Source organism: Pistacia vera, unplaced genomic scaffold (assembly GCF_008641045.1).
Source record: "Pistacia vera cultivar Batoury unplaced genomic scaffold, PisVer_v2 Contig435, whole genome shotgun sequence".
Lineage (NCBI taxonomy): Eukaryota > Viridiplantae > Streptophyta > Magnoliopsida > Sapindales > Anacardiaceae > Pistacia > Pistacia vera.
Window position 1 is genome coordinate 247,505 of NW_022196263.1, and position 16,434 is coordinate 263,938.

A 16,434-nucleotide genomic window follows, 5' to 3' on the forward strand; every position below is an offset into this window, starting at 1 on the left:
TATGTTCATGATAAACTGGATTTGCTGCAATATAAAGGGCAGCCTGATTATCACAAAATAAGAGTGCTGGTTGAGAATGCTCAATTGATAAATCCCTAAGTAGTTGTAGCAACCATACTAATTTAGATGCAGTAGAACCCATTGCTCTATATTTTGCTTCAGCAGAAGATCTAGAGACAGTCTTTTGCTTTTTCGATGTCCATGAAATAAGAGAATTCCCAAGAAAAATACATATCCCTGTGACTGATCGCCTTGTGTCAATGCAACCTGCCCAATCTGAATCAGAAAACCCTTTCAGATGCACTTGTGATTGACGAGAATAAAATAGCCCTTGTGCTGGAGCAAGTTTGATGTACCGAAGAACTCTTATAGCAGCATCCCAATGTGGTTTTCTAGGCTTAGCAAGAAATTGACTAAGAGTTTGAACTGCATATGACAAATCAAGCCTTGTGATAGTTAGATACAACAATCATCCAATTAACCTTCGATACTGTGTTGCGTCTATAAGTAATTCACCATCCAATCTTGACAATTTAATCTGTGTATCCATAGGGAATTTAGCAGGTATGGAAGCAAGAAGACCAGTATCCTCTAACAATTCCAAAGTATATTTACGTTGACACAAAGTAATCCCCTTTTGGCTCTAGAAATTTTCAAACCAAGAAAATATTTCAAAGGACCTAAGTCCTTTAATTTGAACTGTGCATTCAAATATGTAGTGAAGTCTTGAATTCGATGAGAGTCATTTGAAACTAAGACGATGTCATCTACATAAACCAATAAAGCAATAAAAAAGTTACCATCTCTTTTGATAAACAATGGGCTGTCTACCATTGATTGTTGAAAGCCACTAGACAATAAAGTGTTTGAAAATTTGGCAAACCATTTTCTTGAAGCTTGCTTTAATCCATAGAGCGACTTATTTAATTTTAACACTTGTGATGGTTTCATAGCATGAAAACCGGGAGGCATAGCCATATAAACTTCTTCATCCAACTCACCATGCAAAAAAACATTATTAACGTCTAGATGATGAAGATACCAATCATGAATTGTTGCTAAAGCAAGGATAGTGCGCACTGTTGTCATTTTCACAACCGGTGAAAAAGTTTCAAAATAGTCAATTCCTTCACACTGGGTATATCCCTTAGCTACCAAACGTGCTTTGTATCTTTCTATACTTCCATCAGCATTGTGTTTAATTTTGTACACCCATTTACACCCAATTGGTGTTTAAATCAGTGTGTCGAAGTATTGTTCTCCTCAAGTGCTCTAATTTCTAAATCCATAGCAGTCTGCCATTGAGGTAAACTAGAGGCTTCATGATAATTTTTAGGTTCATGGTGTTTAGATATAGCTATGAGAGAATCATTGTATTGCAACGACCCCATGCTCGAAAGGAAGGATCCTCTTTTGCTGGCCTGCGGACAGTCCCATCAAGAAACCCATGTTCGTTTTTGGCAGCAAGTGCCAAAAGAATTGAACGTTTCCAAACATAATAACCATCACCATCAATTGGGGCTGTGAAACCAGACTGGCACCAGGATTTTCCCCGTGGTGCATAAAGAGAGGATTGTTAAAATCATTATCAGTCATGATAACAAGAAATCACTAAATATAAAGGCGGAAGACTTACTCTCGCTCTGATACCATTTCAGAAAGTGAAGAATAAAAGAAATGATTTTTATTCTATGTTTTCTATGGCATGTACATCAATAAATTTATACAATCATCTAAGCAAAAATCACGAGAATCGTGCTAAGATAGGAACAAAATATAAAAGGATAAAAACAAGAAAGTCTTGCTGATATGATCTGCAGCAAATCAGAGTTCTGGTGCAAATATCTTGGGATCTTCTTGTCATTTGAAATCAAATATTGCTCAATACCCCCCACTGAAACAAAATCCTCGCTCCATTCATGGATTAATATATCGTTGTAATTAATTTTCTTGATTACAGGAAGTGAGAAAATGGTGGACTGGCAAATGTTGCTGAATGTAAAGAATCAATTCTGAAACTTGGAAGAAATTGATTCCCAGAAAACTGCATGGAGGATTGTAAGAAGCTATTTGGAGCCAAATCCAATGTTTCAGGAAAATGGGTTAGAATGATAGATTGTCAATGTACTTATCCCTGTTAATCCCCATATTACTTCTTTAATTTGTAATTATTGAGGTTAATTTTAACCTACTAATTATTATCTTTCTTAAAGTTAATTAAATAAAACTTTCCTCGTGGGGGATTATTTAAGTTGTGTTTGTGTTTCTTTATGATGGTAAATAAAAGGAAGAAAAGTCCTGAAAAAAGAAAAATAGCGCTTTTTTTTTTTTTTTAAGATGTACACATAAGTACAATTATTTTTCAAATTGACGTGTTTTAAAATTATCAGAGTATTTTAAATTAAAAATAAATTAAATAATTGAAGGATATTACTTGTCAAATATATATGATTGTTACATCAATTTGTTAGGGAATAATTTATATACTTTACCTTACTCTACAAATAAATGTTGTCAGGATTTTTGTTTTCGAATTAATTTTAATTTTAGTAAATATTATATATATAACCTTAACAGCTGACAAAATCTTCAAGAATTTAATTAATTTTCCCATCAAAATATCGTAGGCCTAATAATAGATATTAGTCACAAACAATTACATTTCACTATTATCTTATCTCACACTACAACAATTTAGCTAGTTCTTTTATGCAAGAGATAAAATATGAAAAAGTCCTCCATTTGTTTGGTGCTTTTTTACTTTTTGTTTTGATTGCCACAGGTAAGTTTTAATGTTCTTATTTATGTTTTTAGTCAAGTTTTTTATGATGAAGTCGTGGAAATTTGTTAATTCCTTAATTGCAGGGAGTGAGAAAATGGTGGTGAATGGTGCAGAGTGTAAAGGAACACTAATAATGAAACCAGGAGGGAATTGCTTCCCAGAAAACTGTAAGAAGCAATATGGACAATACTTACATTTTGCATACATGCATTTCAGACACCGACATTAGATTAGGCATAATTGTCAATCCATTTTCAAAATTAAAGTCAACACTTTGGCCAAAACCTGAAATCAATGGAAAATGAAACAGTTGTTCCCTGTTGAGAAACAGAGGCCTCAGCATCTGCAAGCATAGAACCTGGAATAGTCCCAGTTACTAGTAGCGGCAATAATAGGTGGTTCAGCTTATTGTAACAGCCATTAGCATCGAATTAAAGAAAGTTAAAGAAAAAAATAATGAACAAATACTAAATAAATGTATTTTTCATTTTGAAGTCGACACGTTCCACTGCTAATTTAGCTCAGGAAGCTAATGTTTAAAATTACAGCAATCAAATCATGTAATTTCCCAAAGAAGAATTACTAAGAACTGATATACCAGGATTATAAAGAAACTAATAACTTGTCATATATCAATACTACATAAACACCAGTACACTCTGATCAATTTACAATGACAATCACCACAATGATTCCAACCATTTTACTTCATCAAAGTCTTGTTTTTCTTCTGATATTTCCTCACCCATTTGTTCCCTCAAAGCTGCTTTCTCTTTATCTTCCTAATCTCACACTGCCTTTTATCACTTGCCATCTCTTCTACACTCATATTGATAAGTCTCTCAGGCTTCACCTCCCCCAAAAGAATCTTCCTTCTCAAGTCTGGATTATTTGGATCCTTTATATTGAACATAATTGATCTGTATTTGAGTTTGTTAGCCCCGTTGTACAGCCCCATCTTCTTAAACATCTCAGTTTCGGTTGACACCGCAACACCAACAGGGTCACAAGCCTTTACCCGCTTTTTAGTCTCTTCATCAACTTCACCAGCAACTTTCCGTAACGCCTCTAGAAGAATTTCACGAACCTTGTCACGTGAAGCATTGTTACACTTGATTGATGCCTTCTGCTCTTCTTCACAATATTTGCAAGGTTCCTTTGATGGTTTGATCTTGATCTTCAAGATAAACTTCAAAGGTTTTTTCTCTGCCTCTTCAACTTTTCTGGAACCAATCTCACCCTCACAAGTTCTTTTCTCAGTCTCTTCAAATTTTCTAGAACTCGTCTGCATCTTAAAACCAGTCTTTTCAAGTTTTTTAAAACCAGTCTCACACTTTGCATCTTTTACATTATTTCTTGAAGAGTACTGATGGTGGATTGTTGATTTAGTCGATTCAACTCGTTGGGTTTTCTTTGAAGAATCAATATATAAATTTTCACCTCCGTTTCTTGATGAATACTCCTTGATCTTCTTGCTCCATATCTCCAACAACCACTTAGCCATTGATCGAATCTTCTCTTTTTTATGCTGTCTGAGATGTCGGAGCTGCTTATCAACCGCAGTTGAAACAAGAACCTCGCCGGTCACTGGATAATCCTTGAGCCGCTTCAGTAAGTCTATGCAACGTGACACCTCTGGCCCTGTAAAGGAGACACTGTCCATGGCTGCAGCAAGGGCTGCTTTCTTGGTGGATTCACACAAACATAACAACTCTCTCTCCATGATTATTTGCTTTCCGCAATCAGTCACTCACACAATGGAATTTGCTCAAAGAACGTAGAAGAAAACTGACGAAGAAAATGAAGAGCGGAAAGAGAGATAATAGTAAGCGAAGGGTTGAAGAGTGTTTATGGATTTACAATAACTAGTAGTCCCAATCCTATTCTAATTAGGTTTCCTATTTCATAACACTCCTTTTCCTAAATGGATACTAACATTATCTTAATTTGCTTTCCTAATCTGATTTTACTGGTTGCTTGTACATCAAGCAATACAACGGCAACTAATTCAAATTAAAAAGCCGTTAAATTAATTTTGAAAATCGGTTGAGGCGAAGATGATGTGAAGCTGTGACCATTCTCATTGTCCCAATCCTATCCTAATTAGGTTTCGTATTTCATCTTACTAACACTCCGTTTCCTAAATGGACATCTTAATTTACTTTCTTAATCTGATTTTACTTGTTTCTTGTGCGTCAAGCAATCCAAAATGCATATCAAACATTGTGGTTTGCACAAAGATATCAGGCCAAAAGGGGATTTCATGATGTGGGTATTTGAGATTGGAGAACCGGGCAAAGCTTTGTCTATGAAGAGGAAGGTGAAGTTGTTTTGAACAATGTCGTTTTGTTTCATTTGGCGAAAGAGAACGACTCGGTGGGCATGCATGGTATTTGCTCACAGCTTCTCTTATTTGAGAGTTCCATTTTTTAACATTTGACATTCAAAATTATTATCAAACTTGTCATGTATCTTAATAAAAGGATGTTAAGAAATAGTATTTTCTTCCATTTGGCTGGAATCACGAAGTAATAATTAACACAGTATAAATATAATGTATATAACATTATGGGACTAATTCTCATATCAAATGTTTTTTTATTTTTTGATGATCAGTGGTGTTCGGGTCAGTTTACGGTGACTACCCCTATTAACAACTAAGAAGGAGTTCGAACTCAAGACCTTTTGAATAATACATCCAAGAGTCTCTATGGAATCATATTTGTTTAAAAAGAGCAATATACGCATCATGCAAGTTAAAAACAAGTAATTGGGCTTTGGTGAATGTTGTTGAGTGTCAAGGAGCAATAATGAAACCAGGAAGAGATTGCTTTCCGGAAAACTGTGTTGAGGATTGTAAGAAGCAATATGGAGCCAGTCCTTCAGGAGAAAGTGGTAGAATGATAGATTGTCAATGTTCTTATCCCTGTTAATTCCCATATCTCTTTCCAATCAGCTATTTTAAAATTAATAAGAGATGGTTGCTCGAATTTCAAAGCTTCAATGAACTCTATATTCAAAGCACAACCTGCAATCATATTTGTTCATGAAACAACTGTTCTCTCAGGCATGGCAAGGAAGTGCTCATTCATCATCAATGCTTCTACTTTTCCATTGCAAACAACGACATCAACTTTAAACCAGCTAGATGAGTCAGACTCATTCTCGATCGACGTAATCAACACTTGGCCTTTTCTCTATTGTGATATTCTCGAGAAACTCGGAATTTGAAATGAAGGGTATGCAAGTAATTTCTAGGCAGTCATGTCGCATTAAATGCGGCTAACTTTTTCAATTACTTTTTTTCATGCGTGGGCGACTACAACTGTCCACGCGCGAAGTCGAGGTGACGTGCGGCAACGGTTATGATTACAGTAGTCTGACAGTTGCTTGAGCCTCTGGATGATTGACACGTGGCCACATCAAATGGTCAAGATTGCTCGACGAATGGAGGGTTGAGATTTACTATAGATCGACAGTTACGGTTGAATCCCACCTATTCATCTCCTACACACACCACTATAAAAGCGGGCAACTTGGTTAGAAACCTACACGCTTTGCAAAAAATTCTCAAACCTTGTTTGCTTTTGCTCCGTCGCTATTCTCTCAACTTCACGGCTTTTTCTGGCAAATATCTTCCACTTTTGCACTTTGGTAAGACTTCCTTTACTTGTTTTTACGTCTTTTGCTGTTTAGGGTAGCCATTGTCGTGGCCACATTAAGATTTTTTAGGGCTTTTCTAGGGTTTTTTGAGTGTTTCCATTGATTCTGGGTTTAAGGAGAGTTTATGGTGACAGTCGCCGAAATCCTGATAGCTCGCTTGTTTCTGCTAACCGACGCGAGCTACCTTAGGTGCCTAAACTGAAAGCAAAGTGTGGATAGGTTGCTGAATTTTCGAGCTTTGACACTTGGTTGCTTCTGTTTCAAGTATCCAGAGGCTCACCATGTCTTCATCAAGCAGCCATAATATAGACTGCATGTTTGATTCTCCCGTGACCTCAACCATTCACAGGGAAATGGTCCTCGAGGTTTCTAAGGACCTCATTGTGCAGAGCTCAAACCCCGATGTTGCGGGCTTCTCTGACCATGCTTCTATGAAGACTTCTCCATGAAAGAAATCCCCAGTCCATAGGCCCTGAAAGGAACCACGCTCCTCAATTGGGGCTGAGGATGTTGAGGGCATAACTAGTGTTTATGCGACTCAACTTCCTTTGAGGGTTCCAGGAAACTTCTCCTGGAAGAATCCACCCGTTGGTTGCATGGCAATCTCTGATACCCTCCTAAAATGTGGGATGTTTGTTCCCCTCACTACTTCATCACCAACATTTTAATTTTGAAAATCGGTTGAGATAAAGATGATGTGAAGCTGTGACCATTCTCATTGTCCCAATCCTATCCTAATTAGGTTTACTATATCATCTTACTAACACTTCGTTTCCTAAATGGACATCTTAATTTACTTTCTTAATCTGATTTTACTTGTTTCTTGTGTGTCAAGCAATCCAACAGTAACTAATTTGATCTAAAAAGCGGCTAAATTTTACTTACCTTTTAGGGGAAACCCCACAAGCATTGTATTACACAGCGCAACATCGGTGCCGGGCATTTCATCAAACATTTATACTTGTAATCCAATTGATTGTGGTTTGAACAAAGATATCAGGCCAAAAGGGGGATTTCATGATGTGGGTTTGGGTCATTTGTGAGTATTTGGGATTGGAAAGCCGGGCAAAAGCTTTGTTTTGAACAATGTCGTTTTGTTTCATTGGCGAAAGAGAAGGACTTGGTTTAGCATGCATGGTATTTGCTCACAGCTTCTCTTATTTGTGAGTTCCATTGTTTAACATTTGACATTCAAAATTATTATCAAACTTGTCATGTATCTTAATAAAGGGATGNAACCTCACACTTACAGACTGAAGCGAATCGTCTCTTTCAGTAGCCATATTAAAAGAAACAAAGAAACCAGAATGCAAAAGAAAGGAAAACGAAATACCAGATTGCCAAAATTGAATGAATACCAACGAAATATCAGATTGCAGAAACTGAACGAATACCCTCTCCAAAAATTTTCGGGGCTCCGCCCCGAACCCCGACAGGGGCGCGCTGCCCCCTGTAGACCCCCAGCCAACTCACCGCGGAGTTGGATCCGCGCAAGCTGTGTTTAAGATTAAGCCTCGTCCCATGAAACTTTGCTCTGATACCATGTTAAACAATCCAAAGAAAATAATAAAAAGAGGAGGCTAGGGTTTCATTGATATTGCACAATTCAATTGAATACAAAAAGTATGATTTAACCTAAATACAAAGAGATATATATAGGCTAAACAAAGGAAATAATGAAAAGACAAATCTACCCTTAATAAACAATAAAACAAAATAACCCATATTTCTTAACATTTCCATGATCACTTGTTTCTCTCTATCACTCAGTCACTGGAATTCGAATTAACCTGAAGAGAACTTTGGTTCAGATTAGGTTTTGGTAGCTCGAACCTTACGAAATTGTTACAGAAACATTTCTGTTTATTTATTGGGTTCTAAAAGAGAAAGAACGTAAAAACAAAGAAGGAAAGCAAAAGAATAAAAGGGATGAAGAACTTACAAGTGGAGAACGTTCAGATTAGGTTTTGGTAGCTTGAACCATACGAACTTGTAATGATAAGTGTTGTTCCAATACGTTCCTATCTATAAGACTCCTTTTCCTAGATCACTAGATGGATACTAATATTATCTTAATTTTCTTTCCGATCTGATTTTGCTTGTTTCTTGTACATCAATTAAATTAAAAAGCCTAAAACCAAAAGCATAGCTTTCCAGGACGCGCCATGATTTTCAGGGATTTCATCAAACGCGTCGTTATATCATCACTTTTTAGATACATATCAGCCACCTTGGTTTCAGGCCAAAAGGGGGATTTTATGATGTGGGCATCGATCATTTGTGAGTTACTCATTGTTTTCGAGGGCAATTCAAATGATAGTTACTCACTTTTAGCTATTTGAAAATTTTGGACCAAACTTAATTGGCAAATTTTATGGACCCCTTTTGAGCTATTTTGAGCAATAACACATCTCAATATGTTCCCCACAGATCCGTGGAAAATTTTTATGTAAACGGCTATCACATACCCAAAAATTCACTTGTTTTTATAAATGTATGCGCGATCGGAAGAGATCCTGATAAGTTTTTCGGGAAGGTTTTTTGGAATCCAACTGGCACTCATTGTGTTGAAGCTCGTTCTTGGCATTGCATTGATTCCTAGAGCAAATAATCTTGTGGCTGTTCCTACTTGTTGTCTGGAAAAATATTAATGTGGCCTGTGTAATTTCTGATACTGTCCTCGGTCATGCATGTCAGAACTTGCATTCTACTGAATATAATTTCTTTGTCCAGCAATAAGAGGGCTTTTGAGAACTAGAATTCTAGCTAGCTACTGTATAATTTCTGTATGCAAATAAAGATCTACTTAATGTTTATTTTAACATTTTTTGTTGCTGTTTTCTAATTGAGTTTACCACTGTGGCCAAAACCTGAGGTCAATGACAGCACTGTGACCAAATCTGGTTTTTCACCAGCTGCTTCATACGGAAAAAACAATTCCAACGCGACATCCATGTTCCGTTTCTCAACATACCGACTAATCATGGCAGCCCTGAATATTTGAACAAACCCTGCTGAAACAGAAGTCCCCTGTTGAGAAACAGAGGACTCAGCAGCTGCAAGCATACAACCAGGAATACTGCTGGTTATCAGTAGCAGCAATAATACATGGTTCAGCTTGTTCTAACAGCCATTAAAATCAGGCCTAAATACATCCAGCATCATACATTTATAGAACCTAACTTGCTCCAACAGAGGTTCCAGCAGCTGCAATCATAGAACCTGGAATAGTCCCGGTACAGCTAATATAGCTCCGGAAGCTAATATCGATATTACTGCAATTGTCAGGCCTGAATCAATCAAGCGTCATCCATTTATACAACCTAAACTGATGAATCCAAGGTCCCCTGTTGAGAATCAGGGGTCTCAGCAGCTGCAAGCATATATAGAACCTGGAATACTATCGGTATCAGTAGCTGCAATAATAGATGGTACAGATTGTTGTATCAGCCATTACATTGAGAGAATATTTGAGTTTTAAAAAAAATGAACAAACACTAAAAAATGTATATTTTATCTTGAAGTCAAAACTTTCTTCTGCTAATTTAGATCAGGAAGCTAAAGCTGACAATTATAGCTATTGAATCACGTATTCAGAACTGTTACTCAGAATTGTTAAAGATGGATCATAAAAGACATTAACAACTTGTCATATAACAGTAACTATATGAGAAATATAATTCCAGTACACTCTGATCAATTTACAATGCCAATCACCATAACGATTCCAACCATTTTACTTCATCAAAATCTGGTTTGTCTTCTGATATTTCCTCATCCATTTGTTCCCTCAAAGCTGCTTTCTCTTTTATCTTCCTAATCTCACACTGCCTTTTATCACTTGCCATCTCTTCTACACTCATATTGATAAGTCTCTCAGGCTTCACCTCCCCCAAAAGAATCTTCCTTCTCAAGTCCGGATTATTTGGATCCTTTATATTGAACATAATTGATCTGTATTTGAGTTTGTTAGCCCCGTTGTACAGCCCCATCTTCTTAAACATCTCAGTTTCGGTTGACACCGCAACACCAACAGGGTCACAAGCCTTTACCCGCTTTTTAGTCTCTTCATCAACTTCACCAGCAACTTTCCGTAACGCCTCTAGAAGAATTTCACGAACCTTGTCACGTGAAGCATTGTTACACTTGATTGATGCCTTCTGCTCTTCTTCACAATATTTGCAAGGTTCCTTTGACGGTTTGATCTTGATCTTCAAGATAAACTTCAAAGGTTTTTTCTCTGCCTCTTCAACTTTTCTGGAACCAATCTCACCCTCACAAGTTCTTTTCTCAATCTCTTCAAATTTTCTAGAACTCGTCTGCATCTTAAAACCAGTCTTTTCAAGTTTTTTAAAACCAGTCTCACACTTTGCATCTTTTACATTATTTCTTGAAGAGTACTGATGGTGGATTGTTGATTTAGTCGATTCAACTCGTTGGGTTTTCTTTGAAGAATCAATATATAAATTTTCACCTCCGTTTCTTGATGAATACTCCTTGATCTTCTTGCTCCATATCTCCAACAACCACTTAGCCATTGATCGAATCTTCTCTTTTTTATGCTGTCTGAGATGTCGGAGCTGCTTATCAACAGCAGTTGAAACAAGAACCTCGCCGGTCACTGGAAAATCCTTGAGCCGCTTCAGTAAGTCTATGCAACGTGACACCTCTGGCCCTGTAAAGGAGACACTTTCCATGGCAGCAGCAAGGGCTGCTTTCTTGGTGGATTCACACAAAGACAACAACTCTCTCTCCATGATTATTTGCTTTCCGCAATCAGTCACTCACACAAAGGAATTTGCTTAAAGAACTTAAAAGGAAACTGACGAAGAAGATGAAGAGCGGAAAGAGAAAAATAATAATAAGCGAAGGCTTGAAGAGTGTTAATGGATTTACAATAACAAGTAGTCCCAATCCTATTCTAATTAGGTTTCCTTTTTCATAACACTCCTTTTCCTAAATGGATACTAACAGTATCTTAATTTGCTTTCTTGTACATCAAGCAATCCAACGGCAACTAATTCAAATTAAAAAGCCGTTAAATTAATTTTGAAAATCGGTTGAGACGAAGAGGAAGTGAAGCTGTGACCATTCTCATTGTCCCAATCCTATCCTAATTAGGTTTCGTATTTCATCTGACTAACACTCCTTTCCGTAATGGATGTTTCCTATTTCATCTTCATAAGACTTCTTTTCGTAAATAGACACTAACTTTATATTAATTTGATTCTAATTGTTTGTATTGATTAATCCAAAGCAACAAATTATGTTTCCAATTTCTTCTTAATAAGACTTCTTTTCTTTCCTATTTCATCTTAATAAGAATCCTTTTCCAAGTGTAGTCCCAATCCTCTGCTAAGTAAGTTTCCTAATTATCTTAATCCGATTTTACTTGTTTCTTGTACATCAATTAATCCAACAGCAACTAATTTGAATTACAAACTGCCAAATTAATTTGACGGTTTTTTGCAAATCCCAAAAGCATCACATTCAAGGACTCGCCACCACTTTTAGGGTGTGTTTGGTTTAGGAAATGTTGTATTACTAGGAATGTTATATTAATGGAAAGATAGATTGTCTTAAAGATTACTGAGAATGTATTTGGGGAAATATATTTGGTTAGGTTAAAATAAAATAGTGGGTATGTTATTTTGACAAATATGGTTGCGAGGAATAAACTGGTGGGTATATTATATGAGTAATGCTACAGTCACCGGGAGTAGTGTACCGAATTTGTGCACCAAATGACATAGCAAAATTCTGACCGTCAATTAATATTAAGTTATAATTAATCGATGGTCAGGATTTCGCCACGTCATTTGGTACACAAATTCGGTACACTACTCCCGGTATCTCTATTATTTCCCATATTATATATATTACAAAATTACCCTCCTTTTTATTATTATCTTTTCAATTGTTTTTTAACCCCTTACATTTGAGATTTTGCTAAAATACCCTAGCCACATAAAAGTTTAATTTTTAACAAAATCACCCTCACCCACCCCAAGCCATTGCCGACCACCAACCATTGCTTGCAGTCACTGGAACGACGCACGACTGGCTGCTGGCTGCAGTAGTGGCTAGTGCTGGTTGTTGGAGAGTAGTGGTGGTCTTGGGTGGCTTGCAATTTATTTTAAATACAATGACAATACTGTCCAAAAAACTTAATTAATTATGATAAAATTGTAATAGTAGGTTCATATAAATTAATTTCAAAATAAGGGCATTATTATCTAAAAAAATTATTAATAACGAGTAAAACCAAGTAATCTTAAAATAGCTAAGAAAATAAAGGTTATCATAGGGGTGTCAACCCAGACGAACCACTCACAAGTCGGCTCGACTCAGCTCATTAAATACTCAAACTTGGCTCAAGTTTAATCATTTCAGCAAAACGCGATATATGCGTAACTCAAATGATCACTTTTCAAGTAAATATCGGCCATTGTGATTTCGGGCCAAAGGGTATGCTTTCTTACTCCATTGTTTACAATCTATTGAACAAATCAATATACGGAAGAGTATGATCCAATATATTAATGATTTGACATAACACTACTCTTAGGATAAATGGTATCATGTTAATGACTGTAATTGATGCTTTGTTTTGAATCTTTTCTTTTTCTTTTTAGTTTTTTATTGAAGCTAATTAGTATAAATAACAATATTTTTTTAAACATTATTTGAAGGTGTTTAATATGTGTATTGAGAAAGATGAAATTAAATGATGTTCCCTTTGATATACTTGAAACAATCAAAATTCTATCTAAAAGAGAAAAATGTTAAAAAAAAAAAAAAAAAAAAAAACCTTTTATTTTTTTAATTTTATCTAAACGTTGTCTTTTGTTGTGAACTAATAAGAAGAAAAACTTATCAAGCCAATCATAGATAAGTCCATATCTCGTGAATGAGAGAGAGAGGAGTTCAATACATATTCAGAAATTAAGAAAGAAGAAAGTAACTTGTAAAAGTTAGGTGTCTGGAGGTTATTTTGTCATCTTTCATTTTGGTGTCGTTACATACTCTTCTCCATTTTATATTCTAGGTTCTGGCTATGGCCTCTTGTTCTTTGTCATGTACTTGCTTGTGTAGAATATTCGGTTTTATATATCTTGTGATTGAGAGAGAGAGGAGTTAATGCTTAGGTTGAACTTATTTATTGATTAAATTAAGTGTGGAGTTAAAAGACCCTATTTCTTATGAGACCACATTTCAAAGTTTTAAAATTTAATTTTTTTCTCTTGGCACCTTAACATTTCCATTCCCTTTATTTATGCTAATAGTTAATATTTCCTAGGTTCGAACCTTAGGATCATTTACCATAAATTTAATTTATAGTTTATTTAGAATATTGGGTTTGTAGTATGTTCAATAAATCACATGGATTAGTTAAGGTATGCATAAACTGATCCGGACACCTCGATGATAAAAAATAATAAAAAACAAAATCCCTCAAAACAATGCCAAAACAAAAATAGACTGCACGTAAAATCAAATTAACTAAGGGAATCGGTAGCACAATCAATAGTCATATTATTAAGAACTTTAAAGTGCCAATCTCCATATTTTTTTTAAAATCCAGATTACTATTAAATGTGATGTCAATAAACACTAAAAAAATAATTCTATAATTTTTAATACGAGAAAATTTGTATGATTTTTTGTCTTTTTGTGTTTGATGGCACCAATAAATGTTCATTTATCGACTTCATCCAACAAAGCCTGTATTTTAAAAAATATGGATGTTTGTAGGAGAGAAATTGGTGACATTATGTCATTAATTATATAGATGTTTAAATTGGTCACATTATGTCATTAATTATATAGATTTTTACTATTATCAATTTATTCGGGCAATCCGACCATAAGATATAATAATAAGCCAAATACAAAGAGCCAAATCAATCACACTTTTTTAGAATCTTGATGCTCTTCCAACAGGATTCCATATAGTAAGAATCATCATCTTGAGCATAAACACCACATTTGAAGTAGTGAGAGGTTCCTCCACGACCAGGAGCCACATACTTGAGAATTCCATCAATATAAACCTTAACCTTGGAATTATCCACATCATGAATCACATTTAGCCCGAACCATTTGTTGTAGATGTTCCTGACGATGACTGCATTTCTGTAATGTGTGAGTGAGCCATTGTAAACCATTAGCATTAGGGTTGTGGCATGGGGGGTGGCTCCAAACACTTGCATCACACAAACGCCGGATGTTCCATTTGGGATGTAGCCATAGCCTTCGAATTGCCATACACCAGAAGAATAATAGGATCCCTGAAAATTAAGGAGAGATCACTGAAGAATCACCAAGTGTACAATTGTGTTACAAGAATCCCTCTAGTAGAGTGTGAATAAATAGTTTGTCTATTCTGCGAATAGTTGTATTGTTTTATAATGTAAACCTCCTTAATCCGTCGTAGTAAATAGTTTATTATACCATGTAATACTAAAAGAAAAAAAAAAATTCAAATATAATGGTTTGTCTTCAAAATTATGAAAAGTTGTCTTTTAGTACATGTTTATGCCACTAGGACTTAACAGAAGTTCGCATTTTAAAATAAAAAATACGAACACCTACATCCGAGAATTCGTGTATAGATAATAGAGATGCAAGGAAGAAATTAGTTTAATTACAAAAATCTCAAAAGTCATTCCTAAATTTCCATCCCAAATGATGTATAATTCTGTGTTGTGTTGAAATGTAATGAACTAGTGATTTGGTGAATGAGACGAGTAACTTATCAAATCTACCTATATGGCTACAAAAACTTATTTATAAGATTAATCAAAGAGTAAATCTATTGTAATCTAAATCAAATATGATATAAGATAAAACTAAGAAAATACAAATTCTGAGATAAATTAATAAAACTTTGGGTGATTGGATGAAATAATTATAAATATTAATAAGTTAAATATTGCATGTGATTAACTATAAGTTATGCTTGTTTTTCTTGCTCATACTTCCATATAATTTTGGATTGCTTACTTGTACAGGGATCTCAGTTCGTGGTTTAGTTCTGCTAGTAAGAGATCTAGGCTTGTCTGTGGAGAACACCCACAGCTTGTGGTAGCCATTTATGAAGCTGTATCGCTAATCTTCTGACACATTATAGGGCCTGTGTATAACCAAATTTGATTTATTTAGTGAAAGGGAGACAAACCCTTGTGTGGGATTAACAAGTCCCCAAGCTGAGGTCTGGTATGACATGAACTGAACAGTAAGGCTTCAGCAAGTGAGAGCCAAGAGAGAAATGGATGCTATTTTGTGGGTGTTGAGAGCTGAAAAAGAGAGCATGTTAAGGATACTGGTAACGAAACAACAATCTACAGCTTGGTTTGGTGTACTGTGTGTAACATATGGGAATATGGGAAAATTGCTGACGTCTTTGATATTTTTAAATTTTGGAACAATAGAACTTTTCGCATAAAGAAACGATGTATTTTTTTTTTGTCTTTTAGTGGTTTTCTGACATTAAGAAATTTGATATAGATTTTAAATTTGTATATATGTTCAAACATGTAGGGAATAGACCGAAGATAAGAAATTAAAATATATAGAGGAATGGTAGATATATCCCTGAGCAATTTGTTGCAGGATTTGTGCTGAATATTTTGTCAATATATAACTAGAAGATTGTTATAAGGATTTAAAATGTTTGATTTGTCCTAGATATTTTTTGTACTTTGAAGGTTATTTTAAATTATTTCTATCCAAATAAAAAATGTTCTAATTTCCCTATTTTGCCTTTATCCAGAAAGATGTCTTCGTTATAAAGCTAAGTACTGAGTGATTCTGTTAATTTTCATATTAATCTCCCCTCTCTATACTCTCTTATTATTGCTTTTAGATAGAGAAAATTTAGATAAATAAAAAAACTATTGTTTTAGTTTCCTCCAAAGTCTCCATTTTCTACATTGATATTAACTAGGGATATACATAAATTAAAAAGAAAATTGAGGTTTGACCTA

General features: G+C 35.2%; 1 protein-coding gene and 1 pseudogene across 1 annotated transcript; both read right to left on the reverse strand.

Moving 5' to 3' along the window:
- Positions 1-3,539: 3,539 nt before the first annotated feature.
- On the reverse strand, positions 3,540-4,505 carry LOC116143985 (transcription elongation factor TFIIS-like). The gene has a single exon (XM_031429437.1). It carries the CDS (start codon positions 4,503-4,505, stop codon positions 3,540-3,542), a length of 966 nt encoding a protein of 321 aa, XP_031285297.1.
- A 9,844-nt stretch (positions 4,506-14,349) lies between these two features.
- On the reverse strand, positions 14,350-15,673 carry LOC116143987 (annotated as a pseudogene).
- Between the last annotated feature and the right edge of the window lie 761 nt (positions 15,674-16,434).